This window comes from Medicago sativa, chromosome 7, assembly GCF_051527215.1.
Source record: "Medicago sativa cultivar Bolivia chromosome 7, Bolivia_mono, whole genome shotgun sequence".
Lineage (NCBI taxonomy): Eukaryota > Viridiplantae > Streptophyta > Magnoliopsida > Fabales > Fabaceae > Medicago > Medicago sativa.
The window spans coordinates 58,729,550-58,756,086 of NC_140755.1; the positions used below are offsets into that span (position 1 = coordinate 58,729,550).

General features: G+C 33.4%; 2 protein-coding genes and 1 pseudogene across 4 annotated transcripts; 1 reads left to right on the forward strand and 2 right to left on the reverse strand.

Moving 5' to 3' along the window:
* Positions 1-2,503: 2,503 nt before the first annotated feature.
* LOC146907185 (P-loop containing nucleoside triphosphate hydrolases superfamily protein) lies at positions 2,504-13,260 on the reverse strand. Its single transcript, XM_085730966.1, has 15 exons — positions 13,038-13,260; positions 11,586-11,831; positions 10,518-10,696; positions 10,223-10,420; positions 9,455-9,631; positions 8,360-8,748; positions 7,796-7,976; positions 6,381-6,503; positions 6,178-6,294; positions 5,828-5,932; positions 4,696-4,836; positions 4,497-4,562; positions 3,715-3,873; positions 2,968-3,049; positions 2,504-2,859 (listed from the first exon to the last, which is right to left on the reverse strand). Exons 1-15 carry the CDS (start codon positions 13,213-13,215, stop codon positions 2,804-2,806), a joined length of 2,397 nt encoding a protein of 798 aa, XP_085587092.1. The 5' UTR covers positions 13,216-13,260; the 3' UTR covers positions 2,504-2,803.
* A 791-nt stretch (positions 13,261-14,051) lies between these two features.
* LOC146907186 (peroxidase 5-like) lies at positions 14,052-15,312 on the forward strand (annotated as a pseudogene).
* A 362-nt stretch (positions 15,313-15,674) lies between these two features.
* LOC146907187 (DEA(D/H)-box RNA helicase family protein) lies at positions 15,675-25,495 on the reverse strand. 3 transcript variants are annotated; one of them, XM_085729955.1, is made up of 14 exons: positions 25,344-25,495; positions 23,508-23,652; positions 22,958-23,087; positions 22,774-22,843; positions 22,549-22,611; positions 21,171-21,245; positions 19,923-20,042; positions 19,395-19,436; positions 18,774-18,848; positions 17,662-17,808; positions 17,333-17,470; positions 17,018-17,129; positions 16,828-16,916; positions 15,675-15,992 (listed from the first exon to the last, which is right to left on the reverse strand). In XM_085729955.1, the coding sequence occupies exons 2-14, from the start codon at positions 23,641-23,643 to the stop codon at positions 15,873-15,875; spliced, it is 1,317 nt and encodes a 438-aa protein (XP_085586081.1). In that variant the 5' UTR covers positions 23,644-23,652; positions 25,344-25,495; the 3' UTR covers positions 15,675-15,872. The 3 variants fall into 3 exon arrangements, with proteins under 3 accessions (XP_085586081.1, XP_085586080.1, XP_085586082.1); XM_085729954.1 differs by having other exon boundaries at positions 23,508-23,656; XM_085729956.1 differs by having other exon boundaries at positions 23,508-23,654; positions 25,341-25,495.
* Between the last annotated feature and the right edge of the window lie 1,042 nt (positions 25,496-26,537).

The following is a 26,537-nucleotide window of genomic DNA, read 5'->3' on the forward strand; positions in this document are numbered from 1 at the left end:
ATTTCAATTCCTATAATGATGAGAAACTTGATCCAAGTCCATGATGCATAGGAAACTGTTGCTGCTTTTGGATGAGTAACAGTTTCAAAGAAGAGCTTCCCTTATATTCTGAATGGATCGACTCCTGAAAAATCTTAAGAGTTTGTTAAAGAACGTAATTACATATGGTGATGAGACCAAAAGATGAACCAAATCTCCCGTCGCCTCAATTGAGACAATTAATGTTTTGTTTATTGCTCTTTATATCCTAAGGATCGGGATGTAGAAAAGGATGTCTTGATTCAACTGTTGATGGCACAAGGTTATATTGAATGTTCAGCATAAAAACAGGTCGTGGAAGATATCTGTAAACAATTCATGAAGATATTCTTCATGAAGTCATTTATCCAAGATGCAGAAATTAATGATAGTTGTAATATATATCGTTTCAAAATGCATGATTTAGTACATGATCTTGCAATGCAAGTCGTAGGGAATTATTATTATTATTATTATTATTATTATTATTATTATTATTATTATTATTATTATGATTATTATTATTATTATTATTATTATTATTATTATTATTATTATTATTATTATTATTTGGATGGTGTGACAAAGAGTTGTAGGAAGTCAAATGCATGTAATGTTGAAAAGTGATGATATTGGTTTGTGTTCTCTTCATAATAAGGCATGTATATTATCACCAAATGCTCATGAACTTGTGGTTATGTTATGGATACCAATAATCTTCATTTAGTTCTCAAAGGTGACAGATAAGGATGGGAATAGGCTAGGCCGAGCTAAGCTTTGCAAGGCCTAAGCCTGGCCTGCCATATTTTTTTAAAGCACTGACAAATATTTGTTTTGTACATGTTAAAATAGTTGCCATTCGGCTCCTATGTTTACGATTAGAAATTTAAAACCAGTTCTAAGTTGCATGTTATACTCAATTTAGATCACCTGAGGTATATGCATATTTAAATTCAATTTTTTTGGGTCGGGTGATTGCTAACTGGAGCAGTTTTATTGCCTTCACCACTGCTAATTACTTATGATTATGTTTGTGTTATGACAACTGTGTAGCTGTAACTGATGTGGTCTACAAGAAGCCGGTTATTTTTACATAATTCGCACGAATATGATGCAAATGTAGCTGCATTTGATCCCAAAGATGTGGCCAAAAGTGACTGCTAGTGTTCTTCTGTGTGTGGATGAACTAGTGCAATGCTTGTTTGTGTGTGAAAACTGTTAACAGTGTTGTACAACATTTTTTTTGTTATTCTTGAAGTATTCTAACACCTCTGTAGTGGGTAACATTGATTTCTTGCAACCAAAATGAGGAATGTGTTAATGTGATAAGTTTGAGGTACTAATAGTTTACCGTTTCCTTTCTCTCAAAAAAAAAAAAAAAAATAGTTTACCGTTTCCTTAGTTCGTTTAAGTCTTCTGACTACGTGTATAAACTTCTAATTTCTAAACAGACATTTGATGAAGAGTAAACTTGTTCTCATAACATAACTAAATGCTTCAGCATGCATCATGCTTGTACATCCTTGTGATTTTTTTAACTTTGATCTGTTTTAAACAAGAAAAATTATTTCTAGTTGTATGCATATGCGTCCATGGTATCTTAAATTACACATGGTGATGGTTTGATTGTTTTCGGTTTTCTTGAGAGCAGAAAAACATTCATTTATTTCCAAAATGCCTTTGATGGGATGTAAAAAATCTGCTATGAAACTTCAGCAACTACACTATGAGATACCCCCCTCCCCCCAATGATTCTAATGGTACTCAACAGAAGCCAGTTATTTCACTTTTCTTAGACGAAGCTAAATGTCTTGGAATTCCTTGGGTTCTTGCAATGAAAGACTCCTATAAATTTTGTTAGGAGGCCTTTCTTGAAAATGGAGATGTTTCTTCAAGTTGAAGGTGTCACCGCACTATGACAGCTAATAAAATTGTACTTCGTAGTCATGGAGAGTCTTTATTTCAGATGGAAAAAACTCAAGTTCTTTGTTGTTGTATATTGTATTTACCTTCATTCCTTAATTAAATTGGTTCCAAGATGGTAATATAAGTAGAAAATTTTAGAATGCATGCATGTTCAATTTGATTTTGACACAATAATATAAGGTGTAGTAGATGAAATAGCCCAAAAAAAAACCATTTGTGGTTTCGGTGGGGAATAGACGAAGTGGTGAATACTGAAACCCACAAACCGAATAGGTTTTCGTAAAAATATGTGCATTGAATAGGTTTTCATAAAAATACAAGATTTTCATTTTCTTATTAGCAAGCACGACTATTTTGCAGTCAGCATATAGACTTCTCCACAATTCTTACTTTAGCAAGAAATGTTACACCTCAATTCTTTAAAAAACTCTAGGTAACTTGTGCATAAAATACCTATAAACTTCTCAAGATGTATTCATAAGTTGAATGAATAAACATAAAATTATTTTTTATAGAAAAGCTATTAAAAACTAAAAGTCCAAACCGGAGATCATGTAAGTTTGGTTGTGAGTCAGCTTTACATGAGAAGCCTTTGAATCAATTGTGTATCAGCGTGGCAATATCAAACACACACTTGGGTGATTTGATAACTAACAAAAATGACAATTGAATTTCTATGATGTAAACTAACTCGCTCGTACCCACTGCTCAATGTGGGTTCTGTGTGCCGACATATTTCATAAATAATTTCAAGTTCTAACACCAGGCAGGATTTAACAACAGATTCTGCCATTAAAATATAATTGTGACAATTTTGTTGCAAAATTTCACTTGATGTTTAAGTTATATGCTTAAAAATCTATTCATCATCCTCGTTTTGATTTTTCTTCTTCTTTTTACGCTGATCACGCAAACCTGAAAAAACATGCCAGAAATTACCAACCAAAAGCACAAGTGTTGCTCTTAAAAATAAACAAAATAAATAGCTGGGAAGAAAAATATATGTTATGATAACAAACTTACGTGTCTTTTCCTCTTTTCTTTTTCTCTTTGCATTCACCATATTTCTTTGTCCTCGTGTTGAATCCTTGGTATCCATGCGCACCTGTGAGGAGAAAGGGGTAAAAAGAAGAATAAAACAAAACAAACATAAGCTCAACTGAAGTATAAGCTGAATATCATTCTTCGACTAAACAGAAATTTCAAATATTTCCTTGGTACAAGAAGTTAGAATCTAGATAGTTCATTTTCAAATAATGACGAGCTTAATTTTAAAAATTTCCTTGGTACAAGAAGTTAGAATCTAGATAGTTCATTTTCAAATAATGACGAGCTTAATTTTAATCAAATATAAACATGTAGCTCTTATACACAATCGTCAAATAATATGCAGCCACATTATTAAAAGAGTATGATCGCTCGAGATATTTCTTGTTAAGCTAGTTTACTGATGCCATGTGACACTAAATATGTAGATGATAGTTAAAAACAATTCACATCAACACTTCAGCCAAGAACATATTTCTTATAAAATGCTATGAAATAATAGGTGACAAAGAAGGAAGGGAGAAATATAAAACGAGAGAAGGAAAAAGTCGCTGCATATTTTAATTTCCAACAGTAGAATTTAACAGAACTAGAATGAAAGCAATAATCCCCAATTTACTCGTCAACTAGGGAAAGTTTATCTCTTAAACTCTCCTCATCCATGAAACAGCACAAAAAATAACAATTTCAATAACATGAAAAAGAAAAGTGCTATTAATTTACCTCTTCACCAGCACTCCGAAGTGCGTGAAGTGCATCCACACAATCTTGACCAATCACAACCAATCTTCCCTTTTTGCCGAACCCTGCACCCTGGCGATCACTTATTTTTTGCCTTGCTAATTGTTGCAATTGTTCTTGCAAGAGGGGTGTTACACCAGCCTGCAAATAGTAAAATCAGAGTTTGTCCTTCAAAAGTTGAGAGGAAAAAGAAACACAATAAAAAAGCATGCTCCATATAATTTTCATCTAAAGAATTTTAAAATATATCATCATCTAGACATTTATCGGTAAGCATGACAATCTTAAGTATTATTTAACGAAGAGTTCAAATACATATTAAGCTAAACCATGCTATATATACATAGCTAAAAATGGATTAGGAAAAAAAGCAATTCATTTTATTGGAGTGGCATGCACATAGTCCATGTTCAGGGAAATGTTTGTAGCACATAAAAGGATTTAGTGTCTGCTTCAAAAAAAAAAAAAGATATAGTGCATTTCCAATCCAAAAAGGCAAAACTTCAACCCAAGTACTATAAGTAGTCAAAGACACGGCCCAACTCAAGTCCCCAATATCCTTGTCTGAAACACGGAAAGACAAATACACAAAAATATGTTTCGGCATTAAGACTATTAAAATTAATATCCTTGTGCTCTACATCCTGCTTTACCCTGCAATCACTATGCAATAACTACTACTCTTGTTGGTCAACAAAACAACATAAATGGTGAAAACAGCAAGTGCCAGAGTGAAAGAAAACCATAATAAGGATAGTACATACCCCTGCTAAATATCGATGTGAAAATGTTTTTGATTGCAAAGGACGTGAAATCAGCATACTGAGCTCCTGCGATATGTAAAATTTGGGACATAAAAAAAAAATGAGACAATGGAAGAAAAGTAGAAAACAGTGGGCAAGTGTCATTTTTAGTTTTATTTTTACAAAAAAAAAAAAAAAAAAAAAAAAAGTGAGTACAAACCGTCTGCAATTTCTTCAATTGCTTAGAGCTGGCTTTCTTTTGCCTACATTTATTAACTTGTTCCTCCTCGCTGTCATAATTTTCAGTAACTAAATCCACTGAACTAGCATTCCGATCAAACCAGCTTTTTTCTGCCTTCTCCTAAAATAAGGAAAATTGAATGCACAGTACAAGTGCACACTAGTTTAAGCAAAAGATTCATAATAAGGAAAATAGACAAGGATAAGAATTAGGAAAAGCAACAAATGAATGAGTAAATATAACAATTTTACAAAATTGTCCTTATTATTGGCTATTAATAAATGTCATATATGCATCGTGGATTCGTGGAATATAATGACTTGAAAGTCGAGTTCACAGTATTGGGGGTAAAATGGGAATAAATTAATTAATGTTTCATTGAAAAAATGAAACGACACTTTTATTTTTGCTAAAGTGATACTTAGTATGGAACCGAGGAGGTAATTAAGAAACTGCAACCATGGATATGTGCTAAAAACTAGATGACGAAGTATAATAGAGAGACTGTTGTAACTTGTAAGGAAGCAATAAAGATTAACAAAAATGTAACTGTTGAACCTAAAAAGTAATGACATACAACAGGAAACCATTTCAAACCATGTATAGTGACAATCCCCAATCACACTTTCATCTTAAATCCAAACACAATTACATGTAACAAATAAGAAAGTGAGAAACGTACAAAATCTGCAGCATACCCCTGCCTGCCCAATACTCGAGAACCTGAAAATGCAAGAAAATTAATGTAATAATGAAATTCAAGAGATCCTAAGAAATGAAATGAAGGAAATTAATTAACCTGACAAAACTTAATTACCGCTTTTACATAAGCACTCAAATCTCAATTAATGTTTTTGTCAGGTTAATTAATTTCCTTCATTTCATTTCTTAGGATCTCTTGAATTTCATTATTACATTAATTTTCTTGCATTTTCAGGTTCTCGAGTATTGGGCAGGCAGGGGTATGCTGCAGATTTTGTACGTTTTTCACTTTCTTATTTGTTACATGTAATTGTGTTTGGATTTCATAATCATGCTTTTTAATGGAATTAATCTGTGCATGAATAAATTCCAAAAACATAACGGTATGAATTCAGGTGAATCTGTTTACCTGGGAATCCTTCCTAGTTATCTTGTCTATTTGACGTGCGAGAGACAAACGTTTCAGAACCTCCGGCATGTATGAGTTCTCCACAGGAAATCGCTGAAAGTTGTCCTATAACCATGATGAACACAATAAACAGAAATGTCAATTGACTATCTTGGTCCAGATAAACAACAAAAATTGCTGCCTAATTTAAATGATAACTATTTTTTAGTTTATTAGATTTCCTTCAGAAGTATCACTGAACGAAATCTTAATAACTGGTAAGAAGATGAAATGATGAACTACAATGTACAACTTCAATATATCTATTGTAAGTGGTTAAATCGAAAACGAGAACCATCACAGAAAAACACCTTTGAAAATGACTTGCACAGTGAAGCAAACTTTGATGTTTCTTTTGGGGAGATTAAAGCAATGCTACAACCTTCGGCAGAAGCTCTAGCTGTTCTTCCACTTCTATGAACATAAACCTATAAATAAGAAACAAGTTGTATAAATATATGAATATTCATATGAATATCAATATATGGATAAAAGAAGTAAAGAACTGGCTTACCTCTGCTGAATGTGGAAGCTGGTAGTGGACAACAGTTCTAACACCAGGAATATCAAGACCCCTTGCAGCAACATCTGTAGCAACAAGTATGCCATTATCATTTTCACGAAAGCGGTCCATGGCCTGGCATTAAACAAGGCAGGAAACAATAAAATGATGGGGGTAAATGAAATGCAATATTCAAAATTTCAAGAAACCAAACTAATGCCTAATAAGAGAGACAAAGTAGACTAGACCCACATGATACTCATGGATGGGTCATATACTAAGTTTTTGTAATTCGGTTCACATCAGTATTTATCATGATAGACCTTTTTTAGAAAAGAAAAAATATTAGGAAGAAATAATTAGTATAGGAGCACATTAGTTGAGCATAAGTCTTCTTAAGAAGCGTTTGGACATTGGCTTCTTCTAGTTTGTTTTCTTCCTTATTTCTATGAATCAATGTGGAAACACAAAGCACCCAGGGCAATGGCTGTGGGCCTCAAGTCACACTGGTCTTTCTTTTGGTGTGCACATTGAGTCCTGTTCTACTTCAGAACCTACTGGACACATGTGCAAGGCAACACATTTCTTATGGAACAACTTGTTGGGGGTTGGGTGTATCCTAAATTTCCAACAGCCCCAACTTTTTTTTTTAAGTTAAACTCTTTTATATTAAAAACAAGATAGAAAATTACCATGACATTGACAAGGGTTTAAAACAGAACAAAGATAGTGATTAAAATGGGTATTCTCCACCCAACATTTGGAACATAAGCATTTTGCTAAACTAGCTAAGTCAGAGTTGCAATGTTCCCCACCGAACATTTTCTTTTTTCTTTTCATACAAGCCCCAACATTAAGGAGGCCAATGTTCAAGGCATTGCACATATTTTGCCGTCCTTGAAACACTTCACGGCAGTAGATCCTCACATATTTAAAGGTGTCTTCCTGACTCAATTTTCTATCAGCCATTATTGTGTTTATGATCACTTTAAGGATGCACCACTAATGGATTTACCAAGGAGTTGCAATTTCTGATGTGTATGATGATAGACAAATGGATTATGATACACATTTTATTCTCATAATGGTGCAGGTCAAAGAATTCATAAGTACTGTTGAAATTGGGCCTAACTCATCCTTACAAAACCAGCTTGTAAGGTGAGCAGTGCCTCCTTTATAAACTCTTATCAAGACTCAAGAGTCCTATCCAATGTGGGACTTGGGTTTTTCCCAATAAGTACAACTTATTAGCTAATGCTGATGCAACATTCAACCAATGATCAAAAATAATTTTGTGTACAACTCGGAAAGAAAATGCTAAACAATGAGTTCAAGGTCTATATTATACCATATACCTTTGAGCACAGCGAATAAAGCAACACTTGAAAAAAGCAAGCCAAGGAATGGGGCAAAGAAAGGGCACAAACCTTTAAACGTGCTCGCTGCTGCATTTGAGCATGAAGAGTCCAAACATTGACGCCAAGAATGCGCAATATGGACGAAATATGGCGCAAAGCTGCAATTGACGTACAAAAAACTATTGTGCGGCCTTGACCATGGACAGTAAGAATATAATACAAATGGGCATCTTTATCATCTTCAGTGCATCTGCATTTAATAACAAATCATTAATGTTGTATTATCAAACAAAAATCACAGTTTATGCCATATTAAACATTAGTTAATGACTTTATCATGGGTAATAATCAGTTTGAGTAGATATTATAGAAGGGGCCATAAGCAGCATTTCAGATAAATAGCAAGAATGCTCTACCATAAACTATAACTCTATTTTAGCATGAAGAAATGGATAACAAGTGGCCGCCCAGGGTAGTATATGTGACCCCAACAAAATAGTAAGGGTAAATAGATTATATAGCACCAAAATCAAATAACCACTTCAATCAAAATGAATATATCACAAAAAATATAATTTATTCTAATTTATTCTCAGAACTTGAGTTTTAGAGCATAGATATGATTTTACATACTCAATAAAGGACTCTTCAATCTTAGCTGCTAAGATTGATGGATTGGTAAGATCAATAATTGCAGCATTGGGTCTCATTCCTGCTCTCTCAGAAAGAGTTTCAATAGAATCCAAACCATCTGTCGATGGTTGCTTTTTCTGAATTGAACCACGCTTTAACTTCTTGCGAAAATCAGCACACAGTGCGACAGTTGCTGAAAAAACAAGAGTTTGCCTTTTCTTTCTTTGGATGCTAGAAACTGTAACACAATTTTTTGCATCTTTAGAATTATCTTCACCGGAGATATTGGACATGGGAAGCATGTCAATTATTGATTGTAACTCCTTAAAATGACCACTTTGTACCATTCGATCAGCCTCGTCAAGCACAAAGAAAGATAATGAATGTAACTGCAAAACCAGATGTTCAGCGTTAAAACAGACTTCCGATGAAAACTACATGTCAAGTTTATGCGCATTGAACTAAACAATTATTTATTACCCAGTGTAAATTATACCTAAAGAAGTTATGTTTTAGAAAATAAGAAACCAAAAACCATAGGCAAAATGGTATCAGACACTATATAGTAGCTAGGAATGAGCAATATATCATTCTTGTAATGAAATATGCTGCAATAAGAAACCAAAAACCATAGGCAAAATGGTATCAGACACTATATAGTAGCTAGGAATGAGCAATATATGATTCTTGTAATGAAATATGCTGCATAGGCATGATTGATAGTAGCTCACATACATTACACAATTAGGATCAAGAATTAATAAGAACCCATAATTTAGGTGCTCTTTTTGTCTTCTTCGCCGCTAAGTTTCTTTTTTGTATTATATTTATTTATTCATATAAGGATTCTGCATGTGCTACTAAATTTGTGGTCCTCAACCGCAACTGCGGCTGCAACTAAAGGATTTTGAAGCCTTCACAACCACATCGTAACCGCAGTTACAATTTAAAAACACCGTATGCGAGCTAAACATTTCCGGTTTTTCAATATTTCCCTTTAACCCTTGGCAATTATCTATGTATATTTAATTCTCCAAAATATAAATTTAGTCGTACTCAAGCTTAATAAAATTTAGCATTAACATTAGCAATCACCTCAATCAGATGTTTTTCTCCAGATGACATAAGTTCCCATAACCTCCCTGGAGTAGCGACCACAATCTCAGGTCTTGCTTTTAAAAGTCTTTCCTGCTTTTCTGGTAAAATACCTCCAACTATAGCGGTCACCCTAACATTAATATGCTTGGCTACTGCTTTCAGATGCTTGGCTACCTGAAAAAGTAATTGCAGCCCCAAATAATAAAATTGACAGATTCTATCATCGACAACTTTTCTGGATACTAGAAATCATATGAACTGTAAAAAACATATCAGATTATATTTTAGTTAATGTGATTCCGAAATAGGTCCAACAAAATCATTATTAGTCTCATAAAACTCTGAAATTAATTATCAGTCTTGTTAATCTTTGAGTTGCTGCAAATAAACTCAGAAAAATACAAGACTTGTAAGTTATAACTTCTAAAAAACTAAACACAACATAGTTATAGAACTGTGAGTCTGCTTCAAATACAGAAGCAGAAGAGTTTACACGAAAGATAAACTAATTAAGAGTGAATTATAATAAAGAATCTCAAAAGTAGTACACCCTTTAAAAAAGAAACATGACAAAAATTGTACCCAAATTTGAACATAAGACTTGTAACTACTATCAAACTAGATGCATAAACACGCAAGCTCCCAAACTAAATACAAAACCAAGAACGTAAAATCAGATTAACTGGTAACAATCAAGCAACTGAGAAGCAAATGAAAGCAAGCCTTGACAATGAGAAGCAAATGAAAGCAAGCCTTGACAATCACCTGAAGTGCAAGTTCTCTTGTTGGAGCAATAATAAGACTCCTCAAAAGGCCCGTAGTAGCGTATTTTTCAGCAGCTTCTCCACCCTTTACCCCACTTATACTTTCAGCCTTTTCCCGCTCCTCCAAAAGACGTTGGAAAATGGGCAAACCAAATGCAAGTGTTTTACCAGATCCCGTCTCTGCTGCCCCAATAACATCCTGTCAAATAAGGACACAAGAATTCTCATCAAAGCTAATCTTATGAAGTATTTCAAACCATCAAAATTTCCTGAAGAAGAACTTCAAATCAACCAACCTTCCCTTGATGAGCAGCAGCCGGAATACATGCTTTCTGTATCGGCGTTGGTTCCTTGAATCCCAACTTGTGTATTGCTTTCATTAAACGAGGATGAAGCCTCAACTCGTTCCATGCATAATATTCAGTTTCATCGATATTCTCTTCATCAACACTGTCCTTCACATCAGCATCCACACCTAGAAGTGCATACAGCAATTAGTGGAACAAGTCAGCCCACATTTTCTTTAATTTGTTCGCAAGACTTTCCATTTTTCATTAAATTACAACAGGCTCTCAGGTTTATTCTAATCACAAAAAATAGATTTACTACTGACGGACAGCCACATATTCCAAAGCAGTTATATATTCTAAGGCTCTGTTTGGGAGTTTTGAGGGGAGGGGAGGGGAGGGGAGGGTTTGTAAAAAAAGGAATAGGTGGAAAGAATGGAGAGCTATGAGAGTGAAGGGCTTTGGGGGGTTTACTTTTCTTCATAATACAAAATCCACCTCATTTGGGAGAACCAAAAAATTGTATTGGAGGAGGAGTCTGGAGGGTTTGGGTAAGTTTTTCATATCCAATCTATGTTGTTATAATACTTTCAAAGTTAAAAATGCTTTAATCATAAGTATTTATTTATCATTCTCTACAAAACCACTCTCTCAAAAAATTTGAAAGATTTCTCTATTTTTTCCTCTAATCTCATCCCTCCAAAACCCTCCCCTCCCTTCCCCTCCAAACTTCCAAACAGAGCCTAAAAGTATAAGTGGAAAAGACTTGAATACATAAAAAGCATCATTGCCTTTATAAATAACTAGTGAAAAGGCAAACACTGGCATGTTTGTCTGTCCATTTTCTCTATGGCGCTATGTTGTGTACGTATGTTAAATTGTGAATTAGCAGTTTTTCACTACACTTATGAGCATCATAATAATATCAACACGTATGGTTTATATGTATGTGCTTATAAGAACTAGTCAAATATACATGTAATTATAAAATTGTCAAAATAACCAATCAAACAAACCTTTTAAATTCCGCAAATGAGGAACCTACATTTAAGTATAGTAAGGTTAAACAAAACATACCAGTATTTGAATGTTCAACTTTCTGGTTTTCTTTTGCATCCTTGTTTTTCTTCTTCTTTTTCTTTTTCTTCACTTCAGACTTGATGCTCTCATCATTCACTGTTTCTCCGCCACTACCAGCACCGTCTTGCTTCTGCTTATTCAACTTCTTGTCCGGTTTAGAATTGTGCTTCCTGTCATGATTTTCAGGATCGGGAATATTTAAACCATACTCAGCTTCATCAATCTCCTCCAGTGAAAGAAAACCTGCAAGCGAAATATAATAAATGAAATAAAATAAAAGGGAAAATTATAATAACCTCCCTGAGGTTTGGGTGAATGCTACCAAACATAACTAACTTCCCTTGCTGTTACAATCTGTCAACCTACCGTCAAAGAGAATAAAAAAGAAGCAATAATTATTTTATTTCTAAAATTGATACACCGCCTTGTGGTTCCATCAAAACCCGGAACAACTATACCACATTGAATATTAAATAACTCTTTAAAAGCCACTTCACGGTCTCCTGGTAATTTTCTTTTTCGCTAAAATTACTTGATAAAATGTTTGCATTCAATTTTTCAAGATAAGGAAAAGTAACCGATATGGACAAAGGTTCCATGGGTTGGTAACTACTGGAAATTGGATTACACATGTAACGTTTCTCATGCAAACAAAATCTTAGCCATGACTCGGTAACAGTCATTCTAGAAAGAGTTTTGAAACAATCAAATTGAGATAAGGTAGAAAAGTGATTCTAATGGCAAATTGGATGTTGTAATGTGTGAAAAATGCATATTTGGTATCACAACAGGTTTGTCATAATCACAGCGAGCCACTGTAATTTTGTAAAAGCTACAAAGTGTGTGTAGCTTCTGAAAATCAAGGCGGCTCACTGTGATTCTGAAAACCCCACTATTGTACCAAACATGAACTTAATTGTTTTTTCATATAAAATAACTTCTTTTTCTGGTGTTGCCAACTTATAAAACGGGTACTGTCATGGCCAAATCAATCAAAACCAATATTTCTTATCAAAATATACATTTTATATAGGGTTGAATATATATCTTTAGTCCGTCTAAATATGCCAACTTTCATTTTTAGTCCCTGCAAAAAATTCTTTCGAACTTTGGTCCCTTTCATGCATGAAGAACTAATGAGCCCAGTTTATTAAATGGTCACTTACTTAAACTACATATGCATTTTGGAACAAGTTGGGCAAATTCAAAACATGTTTTGACAAACAACCGTGAGGTTCCGGTTTTGAACGGTTAAAGGCATCCAGCCTAGCAATATCGACATTGTCAGCTGAGCTAAGCCGACCATACTTACAGCAATAACCAAAACCAATTACATACACAATTGACTGAGGCAATTCAACAAACACTTGGCATACATAACATAATTTTCTCAAAAGAAACAACAAAACGAAATCTTTCAACTGTAAAAGAGAGTGAAGCGAAGTTTACCTCCTTCAAGTTCATTGGAGCCAGTGAAGAGTGAAAAAGAGGCGTCGTTATCGTCGTTTTCATCAGGTTGAGGAATAGAAGAGTTCCATGGAAGTGAGTCGAAACGGTCGAGTTCAGCTTCTTGAGGTTTTAGGTTTCGGTTCTTCCTCTTAGACTTTTTTACCGAAGCTTCTGCCATGGATGAATAGTAGAAGAAACTCGTTCACAATAACAGCGCCGAAAGAAGAAGAAGAAGAAGAAGATGTGAAGAAACTCTTGTAATGGTTTCTGCGGGAACTCAAATTGGGCTTAGCCGAAAGCCCATTATATATTACTCTTGTTTTTTATTTATGTTTTGGGTTTACTTTATGCACCCCCTCTATTCCTCTGTTCGTTCTTAAGACATAGATTGAAGTTTTATTTCTTTTCTAACTATCGTCTTGTGTTATCTGGAACCATTTTACTTTATTATTACTAGTAACTAGTAATAGAACTTCAATGAAGATTGACTCGGTGAGTAAAGAGTTGACACACTCATAAGATTGTGGGTTGAACTCTTACGGTTGATGGGAGGATCTCTTTGATGAGTGTTAGATATGAACTTGGTGAGACCCGAAAATCCAACTCATCTAAACTTTGTATTAGCAACAAAACAAAACAAAGTAATGGGGCTACTTTGTGGTCTATATTTTTTAACAAAAATGATAAATCAACACAAAACAACTAACACACACCGTATTAATATACGGTCAGGAAAATTACTTTTATGAGATAGAATAATTGATTAGGAGAGAGATACAGACAAAATCATCAAACTCAAAGACATCCGAGTGGAATCCAGTTTTAGTAAACTATATTTTGGGCACAATTGCTTCAGTCATATATTGAACTCAAGTATTCTATCAATTCGAAACTAATGGATGCTTATTAATTACAAAAGTCCAATAACATGGTTATAAACTATAAAATCTTAAATTTGAAAAAGAAAAAAATATTGTACCAGTTGAATCAACCTTCTTTTAATATAATTTTCTAATGTTTGATGGCTGCATAATTACATTTAATTTACATCTGAGAGAGATCATACTGCAAAATGGAAATAATCCAAGTTTACGTGGCTTTGAAGTAATCATCAAATCAAAGCTAAGGCGCAAATAGAGGCTGCAAGTCCTAAAACGGTCTTGAGTGCAGACATTCTTTCTTTTGCAGCTTGAGACAGTGCTCGCAAAGTTAGTGGCGGCGACATAGACTACTTAGTAGCATCAGGACGTAGAGATGGTCGAACCTCAATCTTCAACGAAGCAATACAAAATCTACCACCATCATATTCCAACCGTAGGAACTTATCAATTGTTTTGCTAGAAAAGGTTTGTCAGCCGATGAAAATTTAAATGGTTACACTTTCTGGAGCTCGATCTGTTGGTGTCTCACATTGTTCTTCGTTCTCAAACCGGTTATACTCTTTTATTAAAACCTTTTCTCAAGATCTTTCAATGCACCCAAGCTTTTCTCAAGATCCTTCAATGTGTTAGACCAAAATTGGTTAAAAGGACAAAGCTCCTAGGAACAAAGCCCTAGGTTTGATATGCTGTTAAAATCCAAGTGTTTGCCACCAAAGTCACAACGTACAAAGCACGGACACCGGACACGACATAGACACCCACACATCGACACCAGCAATAATTTGAGAAAATGTCATATAACTCACTGTAATCATAGGTGTGGTGTCGGTGTTGAACATGACGTCTGTCTGACACCGATATACACCTAATCTGAAAAGTGTTTGTGTTTCATAGTTCACAACAGTCACATTCACAAATACAAAGCATCATAGACCCAACAATGGTATTGGATGGTTCCACGCCTAATGATTTGGACAACATGCACTACAAGAGGTTGAAGAATAACCATGGTTTATTAACTTCAGATCAATCGTTGCTTAATAGTGGCTTAACTAGGAAAATGGTTGTTCTCAAGGTGAGATTAAGGAGCACTGCAGCGTTGTTAATTTCAATTAACTGCACCACAATTCTTCACCTTCCTAAAAATTTGTCCATAGATAAATGCGAAATATATATATATATATATATATATATATATATATATATATATATATATATATATATATATATATTGCTTGTCTAATTACGATTATTGAGTGGGAAACAATAAAAACACGATTTTTTTTTACAAGAAAAAACAATGTGAGATCATCCGTTAAATTTGCATGTAAAAACGTCCCTAGTGGCCAAGATTTTTTTTGGTTACTCCTAGTGGCCAAGATTTCATCCCTTAAGATTAAGTTGATTAAATACTTTGGATTATAAATTTCATATGTAATTAATACCTTCTACAAGTAATTTAATTATGTATTTCAACTGATTAATCATCCAAATTATGGATTAAACTTGTCTCATTTTATTACTCAATTAAAAAAAAAAACTCACAAATCCCAAGTTATCTGGTTCTGGCTAATGCCAAAATATAATGTGAAATAATTCAAGAAATAAAACTAAAACTGTTTATGCTACATTTTGTCATATACTATTTTCTACAATACCATTTTTATGAATAAATTTTCTACAATACCTACACAAATATTAAAATCAAGAGAAAAAAAACTAATTTTTAAATCGTGTAATCAAACAAATAAAGCAATAGAGAGAAGAATGTTTTTGTATTTATAACTTAAGGCAACGTACTCAAATCCTAATTTGAAAAACTATTCCTATAACCAAATAAATAATCTGACTTTCTCCATACTTGTTTTCAAAATCTCAGACAGAAAAGAAATTGACATCAAAAAAACTTAGAACAAAAATGAACATAATATTTTGTTGGAAACAACTGACATATTTATCTTCTAAACTTCTTAGACGATTTTCTGTCTTTCAGACCAAAGTATTTGTCAACGTCATCCTCCTCTCCTATATCTCCTTCGCCCCTCCGTTTCTTCCCTCCAGATTCCTTCATTTTCTACACGAACAAAAAAAAAAAAAAAGAATGGTTAAATATTAAGAAAGTAATTAAATTAACGCACATAAGAATTCATTATTTTCATATCTCCATGTTGGTAATCCTAAGCTGGAAAGTGTGATACATGGCTTGAATTGTGGTATTGGGCAACCCTCACGCAATGAGCTGGTTGAATTATGCTCAACCCCAAATTCTAAGATAGTATAGAGTTCATCCTAAAGATGTCTAACAATGAGTGCACTGTTGTCAACTTTCTGCCATGGTTGCATCAAAGCATTATGGCATGGCAGATTTAGTGCTAGTAGCCATATGCTGCAACAGCTTCTATATCAGCCATGTTTCTCGCAACATAGTGTTATATGGTAGATTCTTTGGATTGGCCCCTATCCGCCATTGGACAGTAATATGGCCTCCATAATCGTTATAAGTAAGAGTCATCCCTCAATTCATAAGTTGATTTTGTGGCTGAGTTAGGCCCAACTCAAATTCTAAAACTCCATAATTTACTAAATCTGATAATATAATCACAATCAAGTTGAGATCATCTCTATTTCTCAAAATAAAGAGGCCTTCATTTGGAGAATGAAAAACACAATACATAATGATCAAAACATTTTTTATCATATGATTCTTTTTTTGAAAATTAATATTTGTGTCCTTCTCTCTAATTAAAACCCTCGTATATGGAGAGAATCTTAGCTCGTCATAACCTATGCATCTTTTCATACATTTGTTTTTTTAAACAAGCTATAAGAAACAATGCTTATACCCAATGAAATAGATAGAAAGACTAGAAGTAGCCAAAAATATAACTAAGCTCAATGCAAAAATTTACCGTTGCTGCTAATCTTTTGGCTTCACCGACACGCTCTTCCAAAAGCAAAACTTCCTCTTCATTTGCAGGATACTCTGGTAGCTTCTTGCCTGAGAAACATTTGCATTTGTTATTTGTAAAGAATTAAGACTAAGAATAAGAATTTCTTGCTCCTTAAAATGTCACTGCCAAGACAGAATATGCTCCTCACCTATAAGCTTCTCTATCTGAACGTACCACTCCAGCTCATATTGGTTAACAAGGGAAATGGCAACCCCAGAGCGCCCTGCACGAGCAGTCCTTCCAACACGATGTATATAATCCTGCAGTTCACACAAGGTCAGGAATCCAGTGAATAAAAATATTATCTTAAAATGATTTATAGATTTCTGTTAATTTAGATCTATCTTCCTAAAATAGCCATTAAATTACTAACAAATTCCTACCATTACATTAAGCCAACAGTGAACTTTTGATCAACTATTATTGTAATAAAACATGACAAGTATTACATAACACAACTTACTTTGGAGTTTGTAGGAATATCATAGTTAATCACCATATCTACTGCTGGAATATCCAGTCCCCTACTAGCTACGTCGGTACAAAGGAGAATATTGCAATCTCCAGACTTGAACTTATTCAAGGCTCCAAGTCGCTTTGGCTGTCAAAAGAAAGATATTAAATATAAATTAGAGATATTTTGTTGTCATTGGCACACCTACAAACACAAATAATTGGGGGAGATGAGTCATCTCCCCCAATTATTTGTGCAGCATGACTTCCAACAAGGAAAAAAAAAAGGAAATTTTAGAACAAATTACAATTATAATGCATGATTTCCAACACAAATACCTGACTCATATGACCATTAATTGGGATGGCTTTTAAACCGAGATTCCTGAGAATCAAAGCAAGAAGCCGAGTTGAATCACATGTCCGAGTGAACACCATCGATGTACTTCCAGCCATTTCAGTGAGAATGTATACAAGGTAGCAATCCTAGGAAAGAAGCAAGCAATTGACAAACACAATCATCAAAGGTAAAAAAGATAATAGTTGTGATTTAATGAAACCCTAAATGAATGAAATTTTGTTAGTTTCACTCCACATAGGCAATTTGTAAGAAGTGTTCAATACAAACATTTCCTTTATACTATTTACCAAAAAAAAAAAAAATAGCTTTATAGCCAGAGCACTCGTCTTTCCTGTGCATCTAACACCATAACTCAATCTTAAATGGTGCTAGAATAAATAAAACACTTTTATTTGGCTAATTCCAGGCCCGTTTGTTTTAGATTTAAAAAAAATAATATCATTTTTTATGTTGTAGTTATGTTTGTGTGTAAGCTTCTCCCAAAAATTATTTTTATGATGAAAATGAAATAGCTATTTTGATTAGCTTTTGAAGCCACTATTCTTAATAGAAGATTGAAAAAAACATAATTTATGACATCTATGTTTTTCAACCATATTAATGAAAATCATAGTTTTACAACTTGAATACTTTTTCAACCATAATTTATGCTTTTCTTAAAAACTCTCCAAAGAATATCTCCAGATATTTATATCAAAATCACTTTTATTTTAACCCATAATAAACAGGCCTTCTATCATATTTGTCCTATGTAACCTTGAATGTATGTCTTCAGTCTACAACGATAGAAAGCAGCTGATATTTTCTAAAGGGAAATTATGCCAACTTATGAGATTCTTGCATAGATAGCATTAGGCACACAGAAAATGGAACTAGATAGCATAAGCCAAAGGGTACTACTTTTTAAGTCATGTTCTGATCTACTTCTAATATATACACCAAAAAATGTATGTGTCATGACATTTCAAACAATTTTTCTCTCAACATGAGTAGTCTGGAATAGCTTAAACAACCTAATATTAAGTTGAATGAAAAATTGATACGAAAATAATTGAAATACAATAATCTTTGGACAAGAGAGAACAGATACCTTATGTTTTGCTGGCAAGAAGCGATATTGTTGCTTCAGCGTGTCGACTGTAGAATACTTGGATGATGTTTCAATCTAAATTGAATATAAAATTGTGAAAAATCAGTGTATATAGGTAATCCACAGCTCTTTTCCAAGGAAGATTCTTATCTTAAATTGCAAATGTCAAAATATAATAATAACATTTCCCTCCCCTAAGAGATGAAATATGTTTCACCATAGTCCCCCCTTTTAATGCAAATGAACCCATAAATGGTGGTAGTGGTACTGGTGAGCAAACCACCAAAGGACACTTTTCTTTGTGATTTTCAATGTCATAAACAGCTCACTTTGAACACACTATTTTTGATTTTAAGACATGAAATGACTTTTAAAAACCCTTATTATCAGAGCTTTGGAATTTCATTCAAAACCTTCATTTTATTCTCTACCAATCTATGTCCCTAAAGTCCATAATTGCGGTTCAAAGAGCTAACTGCCATTAATAATAAAATATGGGAGAAGTAATGTCCCTAAGAAGGCAATAAAAATTGACTAAACTGCAATAAATATTAATCTTTCAAGGGAAAGAAGTATAAATTTCCTTATGCATAAACATATTTGTAAGTATTATGGTTGTACCTTCACAGGATTCCTTAAACAAACCCTTTGGAGCTTCTCGACCTGAAATAGCAAGAGTGCAACTTCTATTACAATAGAAACTTCAAAAATTCATAGATTACACAATCAAGCATCTTGTACCATAAGATCCTTAATGGAGCAATTGTGTGTGATTATAACAATAGAAAAGATATTTGACCAAGAACAATATGATCAATTACTTTCTAAAATCTATTCAAAGTTTATAAATTATATTAACTAACAATTGTAATTTATATTCATTAGAGAGTTTGAATAATGTTAATTTATGTTCAACTAGAATTTAAGCATACAAATAAACTACAATACGGCTATACAAAAGCTGTTACTTTAATAATGTTGGATGCAAAAAAAGCTTTCTCTAACGGCCAAAAACTAATGATCTCAGAAAATTTAAAGAAAAGGGCTTCATTTGAATATTAAGATAAGATGCCTGGCTAATGCCAAGGGAGAAAAGGGATAAAAATAAATAATATATTAAGTTTACAGAAAATAAACTGACAAATTTACCTTCTTTGTCATTGTAGCAGAAAAAAGGAATGTCCTCCGCTCGCGAGGGATCATTCCTAAAATCTCATTAAGTGATTCCTCAAAATCCTCATTCAACAGCCTGTCTGCCTCGTCTAAGACCTGCACAGAAGGAAGAGAAATCAAACAAATCCAACCACAGATAAGAAACATTTCATTTTTTTTAGGCAAGCATCTGTAAAAGCAAAACACATTTATCTCTATGACATGAGCTGCTAATCTTATTTAAACAACTGCACAACCTTGTAAGATATATAACTATATCAACGCTGAAACAAGCATGTTTCAATTTCAACAATAATTCAACTGGTATGATACTTCTTTTTCAAAAGGCAAATAGAGTATAATGCTATAAACCAAGTACGAGGCATGCAAAACTAGAACAAAAAGAATTCAACTGGTATCAATTAAAAAACCAAGTTCAAGTTGTCAAATCAGCTCATCAGTTCAGCTACATGAATGGCAATTTCTCCGTCAGAGTTCTAAGTAGTATATTGTAGTAATAAAGACTTATTCATTGAAACAAAAAAGGTAGGTGACGAACTTATCAAGGCAAGAAGCAAATTTGGTAGGCCGTTTATGCAGAAATTGATCTTAACTTATGTTGGGCTTTTTGGAAGAGAGAGGGGACTATAGTGATAAGTTTTTCTTTTAACAAATAATAAATATATTGTGTAAAACTAATGATAACATTTTTAAAAAGTGCTTGTATTTTTATTTTTGTCTGAGTGTCTTATTACGTATTTGTCCAAATTTAGTCATAATAAGAGACACGACATAATTCAGATCCCACAGAACAATTTTTCACTTGTGCCTGTCTGCTTTGCCGTCGTCAATTAAACAGGAAAACTTTCCCTTAACAAATATAACTGAAGTATAGTCAATCTAGCAACATGCTCTCATTTCACAAGGAAACTAATATTTAATTAATTTAATTATAATCAAGGAAAATCAGTCTCATGAGAAATTCCTAGTTTTGCATGCAAAACAATACTATTTATGATCATCAAAAAAGGTTCATATTAATACACTAAGGAAACAAATAAACTAAGAATAAAGCATGTTACAGGACAAACACATGAATAGTGAAACCCCTTATTACGCAGAAAATAATATTATCAGTATATATAGACATAAAATTTGGTTCATACTACACATGCATTCACCACTTAATTACTGGATGTAAAAATTGAAATTCCTGGTTAAATCAAAATTATGAAGAAATCATACCAAGTATTTTAATCTAGCAAGAGAAAATCCTTTGGTGTTTTTTAGGTGATCCAAGACACGTCCAGGAGTCCCAACCTTGAAGAGAAAGAAACAGGCATAAATAAATGATAAACAAAATATAAGACTGATGAAGTTAGCAGCTAATGCAAAACCTGCATAAGTTCAGTTATCTCATATCATCTGTATTAATCATTATTTTAACGGCAGATATGTGTGTGTGTGTGTGTGTGTGTATAGGATAAAAAAAATAATTAACAATGCAAAGATACTAGAGCACCAAAAGTACCAAGCAACTGCTCGGCAAAACAAAACTCCCAAGAGGGCATCCGAAAAAGAAAACCAGACACCAATATAACACCCACCCGCAGAGAAGGTGGAAGGGAGCACCCCACACCCTGCCTAGAAACCCCCCCCCCCCCCCCCCCCCCAAATCCCATCGGAAGAGCTAGCCCCAAAGGCAGATGAACCAAGCCTACTACCCCAAGATCAGAGACACAGAGACCAAGAAGCAAACTCAGGACCCCGCTCAAAGGCACCCGAACACGATCCCTCCCTAGCCGACTACTGGTCCCAACAGATAGTTGGTTCCACCACCCACTCATAATGGGAGCAAGATGACCATAGTGTCTCCCAAAAAATCAATGCCGAGAGGTAAACTGGATTTTATGAACCAACTGCTCAACATCTATTGTCCTAGCAGAGAAGACAAGATCATTGCGAGACCAGATGGACCACATAACTGAAAGCCAAATCAACAAAAAACCACACCTAAACCTCTCTCTCCCAGGAAACATACAACACCCCTCAATAAAATCCTACCAAGTCGCTCGGAAGAACCAACTCCCAACCTAACCACCTATTAATCATTTTTTGCATCATTCATGTGCAATGTTGATAGGACATCCAAGGCATGGTATTTGATCCATCATTTACTTCATGTATACAAGTTAAATTTTAGAATAGACAATAACTATACACGGCAAGTAAATGTTAAAAAAAGATATGATGCTAACAGCAATATGAAGGAAAAACTAACAGAAAGGAATATGTGTATCCAGAATAGTACTTTGATTTTTAATATATTATCACAGATAAATCCCACCACTATGCAAGATAAATCAAATATTCGACAGAAAGTTGATTATAATTCCTGAATTCAGATCAGTATAGAGTTACAAAGGCTGATAAACAATCAAGAATTTAACACATCAATGACAACAAAAACAGAGAACATTAATTTAGTGAAACATGAGTTAATTTTTGATCCACACAAGCAACACTAGATTTTGGGCATCCCTCACCTATTACCCTAATGCTCTTGATGTACAAGAATAAACATATGAAATGAAAGCATGCCTACAGCAGTGGTAACACTTACAATAATATGAGGTAGCTTTGCTATCTTTACGGATTGTTGTACCATGTCAATCCCTCCAACAAGCTATAGAAAAAGGAAAAGATAACAACAATCAAATAAATTGTTTAGTATGCACGTAAATAACCACCATATGATAAGAGGAAAGAAACTTAAGCTATATAGTGAACATGAAGACATAAAATTCAAGCACAATGAATCACGTCAGAAAAATATATTGTAACTCACCACAGCGCACTTGACACCGATTTCAGAACCTAGAGCTTCAAACTGTTCAGAAATTTGAATTGCAAGCTCCCTAGATCAAGAAAAAGGTTAGAACAGAAGAAATTATATTAGTTAAATATCAGTGAGATTGAGAATCTGAATTATATGAATATTAATTCCATGATCAGTAATCAAAGTATCTAACCTTGTGGGAGACATCACACATGCAAAAAAATGGTTTGGGCGCGGTGCTTCTAAGAGTGCATGCAATATTGGAAGAGCAAAAGCTCCAGTTTTACCAGAACCCGTTTCAGCAAGTCCAATCAAATCTTTTCCTGTGAATAAAAATATATATATATAAAAAAATAAAAAAAAAATAAAAAAAAGCAATTTAATACAGTTTAACTTTAACCATTGTTAACTATGCCGCTGTCAAGAACTGAAGCAGTAAATATGGGGGAAAATTGTGTGGTTGAAATAGAATACTTTTGAAAACAATAATGCAATAACTTTGAATATATAAAAACTATAATACAACAACAACTACCAAGCCTTATCCCGCAAAGTGGGGTTGGCTACGTGGATCAAATTACTCCATAATGTCCTATAATATTGACATGTAGAAATTCATGTTCAAAATTGGATTTCGTTGGGATTATATAACAAGGATTAACATTTTTTGCAATCATTCTTCCTGCCTATCTCTATTTTACGAGGAAAAAAATGTTATATTTGAAGCATAGATCATATCAAACCTTCTAGTGCAGGAGGAATTGCTTCTATTTGAATCTTCAGTGGAGTCTTCCAACCCATTTTTTCGCAAGCTTCCACCAATGACTCGGGTAAGCCGAGATCCTTAAATGATTTCATTTCTTTGTTCTCTTCCTCCATTCTCAGTTTCTAACTTGTAATAAATAAATTTCAATATCGAATTTAAAATTACTTATATGTGGTAAAATTTAAAAGTTAAAACCATCAAAAGTAGTAAAACATAGGACTAATCACATATCAACCTACAATCTAAACAATAAAAATAGCAAATGTGTTTGTCAGATGGTCCAACAACACTTTCTAAGAGTTTTACGATATTACAGCAAGCTTAAAAAACGCCTGAACTTCCATCTATCTGAGCTAATGTTATTTAACTCGTATCAGACATCGACTTGGCCACAGCACTAGGTAAATAGGTCAGCGGTCGAACTAGTGAACCAAGAATTGAACCATATGACCCGGTCTCTCATAAAAAATAATCCGAAAATTCCACAAAAATTTCATGCTTCAAAATCATTTAACTCGTATGTACATTTCATGCTTCAAAATTTCATAACAAAATTCATACCAAACCATCACAAAATCCCACCAAAATAAAATTCACAACACAAATTAACATAATTTCACAATAATGCAATAAGACACAGTCGGAAAACATAACTATGGACCAAAGCAAACATAATAAACGACCTTTATATTCTTAGACCACAATGTAAACCCTTAAGATTAAGACTTTGAATAAGAAGTGTATCCCACTCTAACTTAGAAACTTAACTCGCAACAGAAACCATGTTGTTATATAAATAAATGCCTCAAACATAAGCAATGCCACTAAGGGCGTGTGTTTGGAATGACTTATTTGAGCTTATCTACTCGCATAAGCTTTGTGAGACTGGTTGGAAGAACTTATGAAAACAGCCAATGACGTTGTTCATGAGCTGTTGTCCACTTATTTTCATAAGTTCTCCAATCTAGCTTATAGCTTACAAAACAATTTATGCCATGTTTGGATAAATAGCTTATTTGCAGCTCATAGTGATAAGCGCTTATGCATAAGTTTAAATAAGCTAATGAGGTTAAATTATGTTTGTACATGCTATAATCTGTTTTCATAAGCTATTTTGGAGAACTAATGAAAATAAGCTAAAAACAGCTTACGAAAAATGTCATAAACTGGATTTAGCTTATTTTGAGCTTATGAAAAAGAGCTTATGTAAATAAATAAGTTTTTATCTTAATTCATATGTTCTTACTAATGAAAATTGTACCTTCATAAACTTTTTTTTCATAAGCTACATTAACAGGCTTATAAATAATACATAAAGGCATATTTATTTGCATAAGCTGTTTTGCATAAGCTAATCCAAACAGGGCCAAACTCAAATAAGTCAATCCAAACAAACCCTCAACTTAATTTCATCTTTTGATATAGAAATAACTTATACATAAGAGCTAATCATAATAAGCACTTGTGCTATAAGGTGCAAATAATGTGTTTATCCAAATAAGGTCTAAATAAAACAATGAAAGCCTGAACCATGTTTCTGTTAAACTCATTCTAATTAAACTCATTTCGACTAAATTCAAACCATGTTTACAAAACCTAAATAACTAAACTCAAGATTCTAATTATGAATGGAGAATCTAAAACAACGGAGACATATATTAAACAAATGTGTTATTGTGAATGGAGACGTTACACATATTTTGTGAGACTGTTTTGAGAGAACTTATGAAAACAGCTTATGAGAAAGTTGTACAATATAGCTTATGAAAACAGCTTATAGGTTTTACGATATGTGAATAGAATATGAAGAAACCTGTTAGAGCGTTAACTGTAACGGAAGATTGAAATTGGTTGCCGGAGAGGAGTGGTTAGCTTGCAGTTTGAGCTTCGCGCCGCCGCGGGAGGTGGTGGGTTTGTTTTCTAGGGTTCACAGTGATGGCCTCTGTTCTTGTGTGTGTAGTTCGTGACTTGGTTCCAAAGGAAGGGAGAATATAAACATTGAAAAGACTATTTTAACCTTTTAGGACGAAGTGGTAAACACAACTGAAACTTACACACATACCGCAATGTCTTGGTTCAAACCCGATGAAGGTGTCAAATTTAATAATTTTGTCATTGTCGGTTGAACGAGGCTTTACGGATTAGTAAACGTTTATTTATTATTGAGTGAAGATGTATCTTGGTCATTCACAATTTTTATATGACCAATTTAGTCTCTAGAAAAAATAAAATCCAAAATACTAACATTTTTGTACTGTGACAAATCAATCCCTCGCTGAGTGTAATAGATGGACTAATTTTATAAAAATGCCAAAAACTACTTTGAATTTTATTTTTGTCAAAGATTAAATAGGTCCACACAAATAGTGTGAATGATCAAAATGAATCTTATTTTTTTTAGAGGATGAATTTTCGATCTTAATTATTTATTGGGTTAACTGTTTAAATAGCACATATAATATACGCGAAGTTTAGAAATAGCCTATGTAAAAAAACATAGATTTTACCTCTGTAATTAGAAATTCTACCTATTATGGTCCTCTAGAAATTCTAAAGACTGATGTTTTTCATGGCGTGGCATTTTTTAGCCGATTTGCAAAGTTTTTAACATTCTAAAGACACCTTAGTTTATTTTGATTTTTCGACTAAAACATGCAAAATTACAATTTTGTTCTAGGTAGACATATACTTATGGGTCAAATTTTGTTCCCCAATTTTGCACACATGTTTAGAACTTCATAAAATTGTCGATTTTATAAACAATGACGAATTAATTATGAACTTTTATTCATAATTATGAATTTCTTAAAAAAATCATAATTAAGTTCAAATGAAAACTACTGAAAATGATTTTTTTTTTTTTACAAGAGAAAAAGATATTAGTTTAATTGAATCAAATTTGGTGGACATGATAACAAATATGTCTTTCCAAGCATTTCAATCAAAAGTATATATTATTATCAATAGAGAAAAGTGAACGAAAATAGATTTCTCATTAATGAATTGA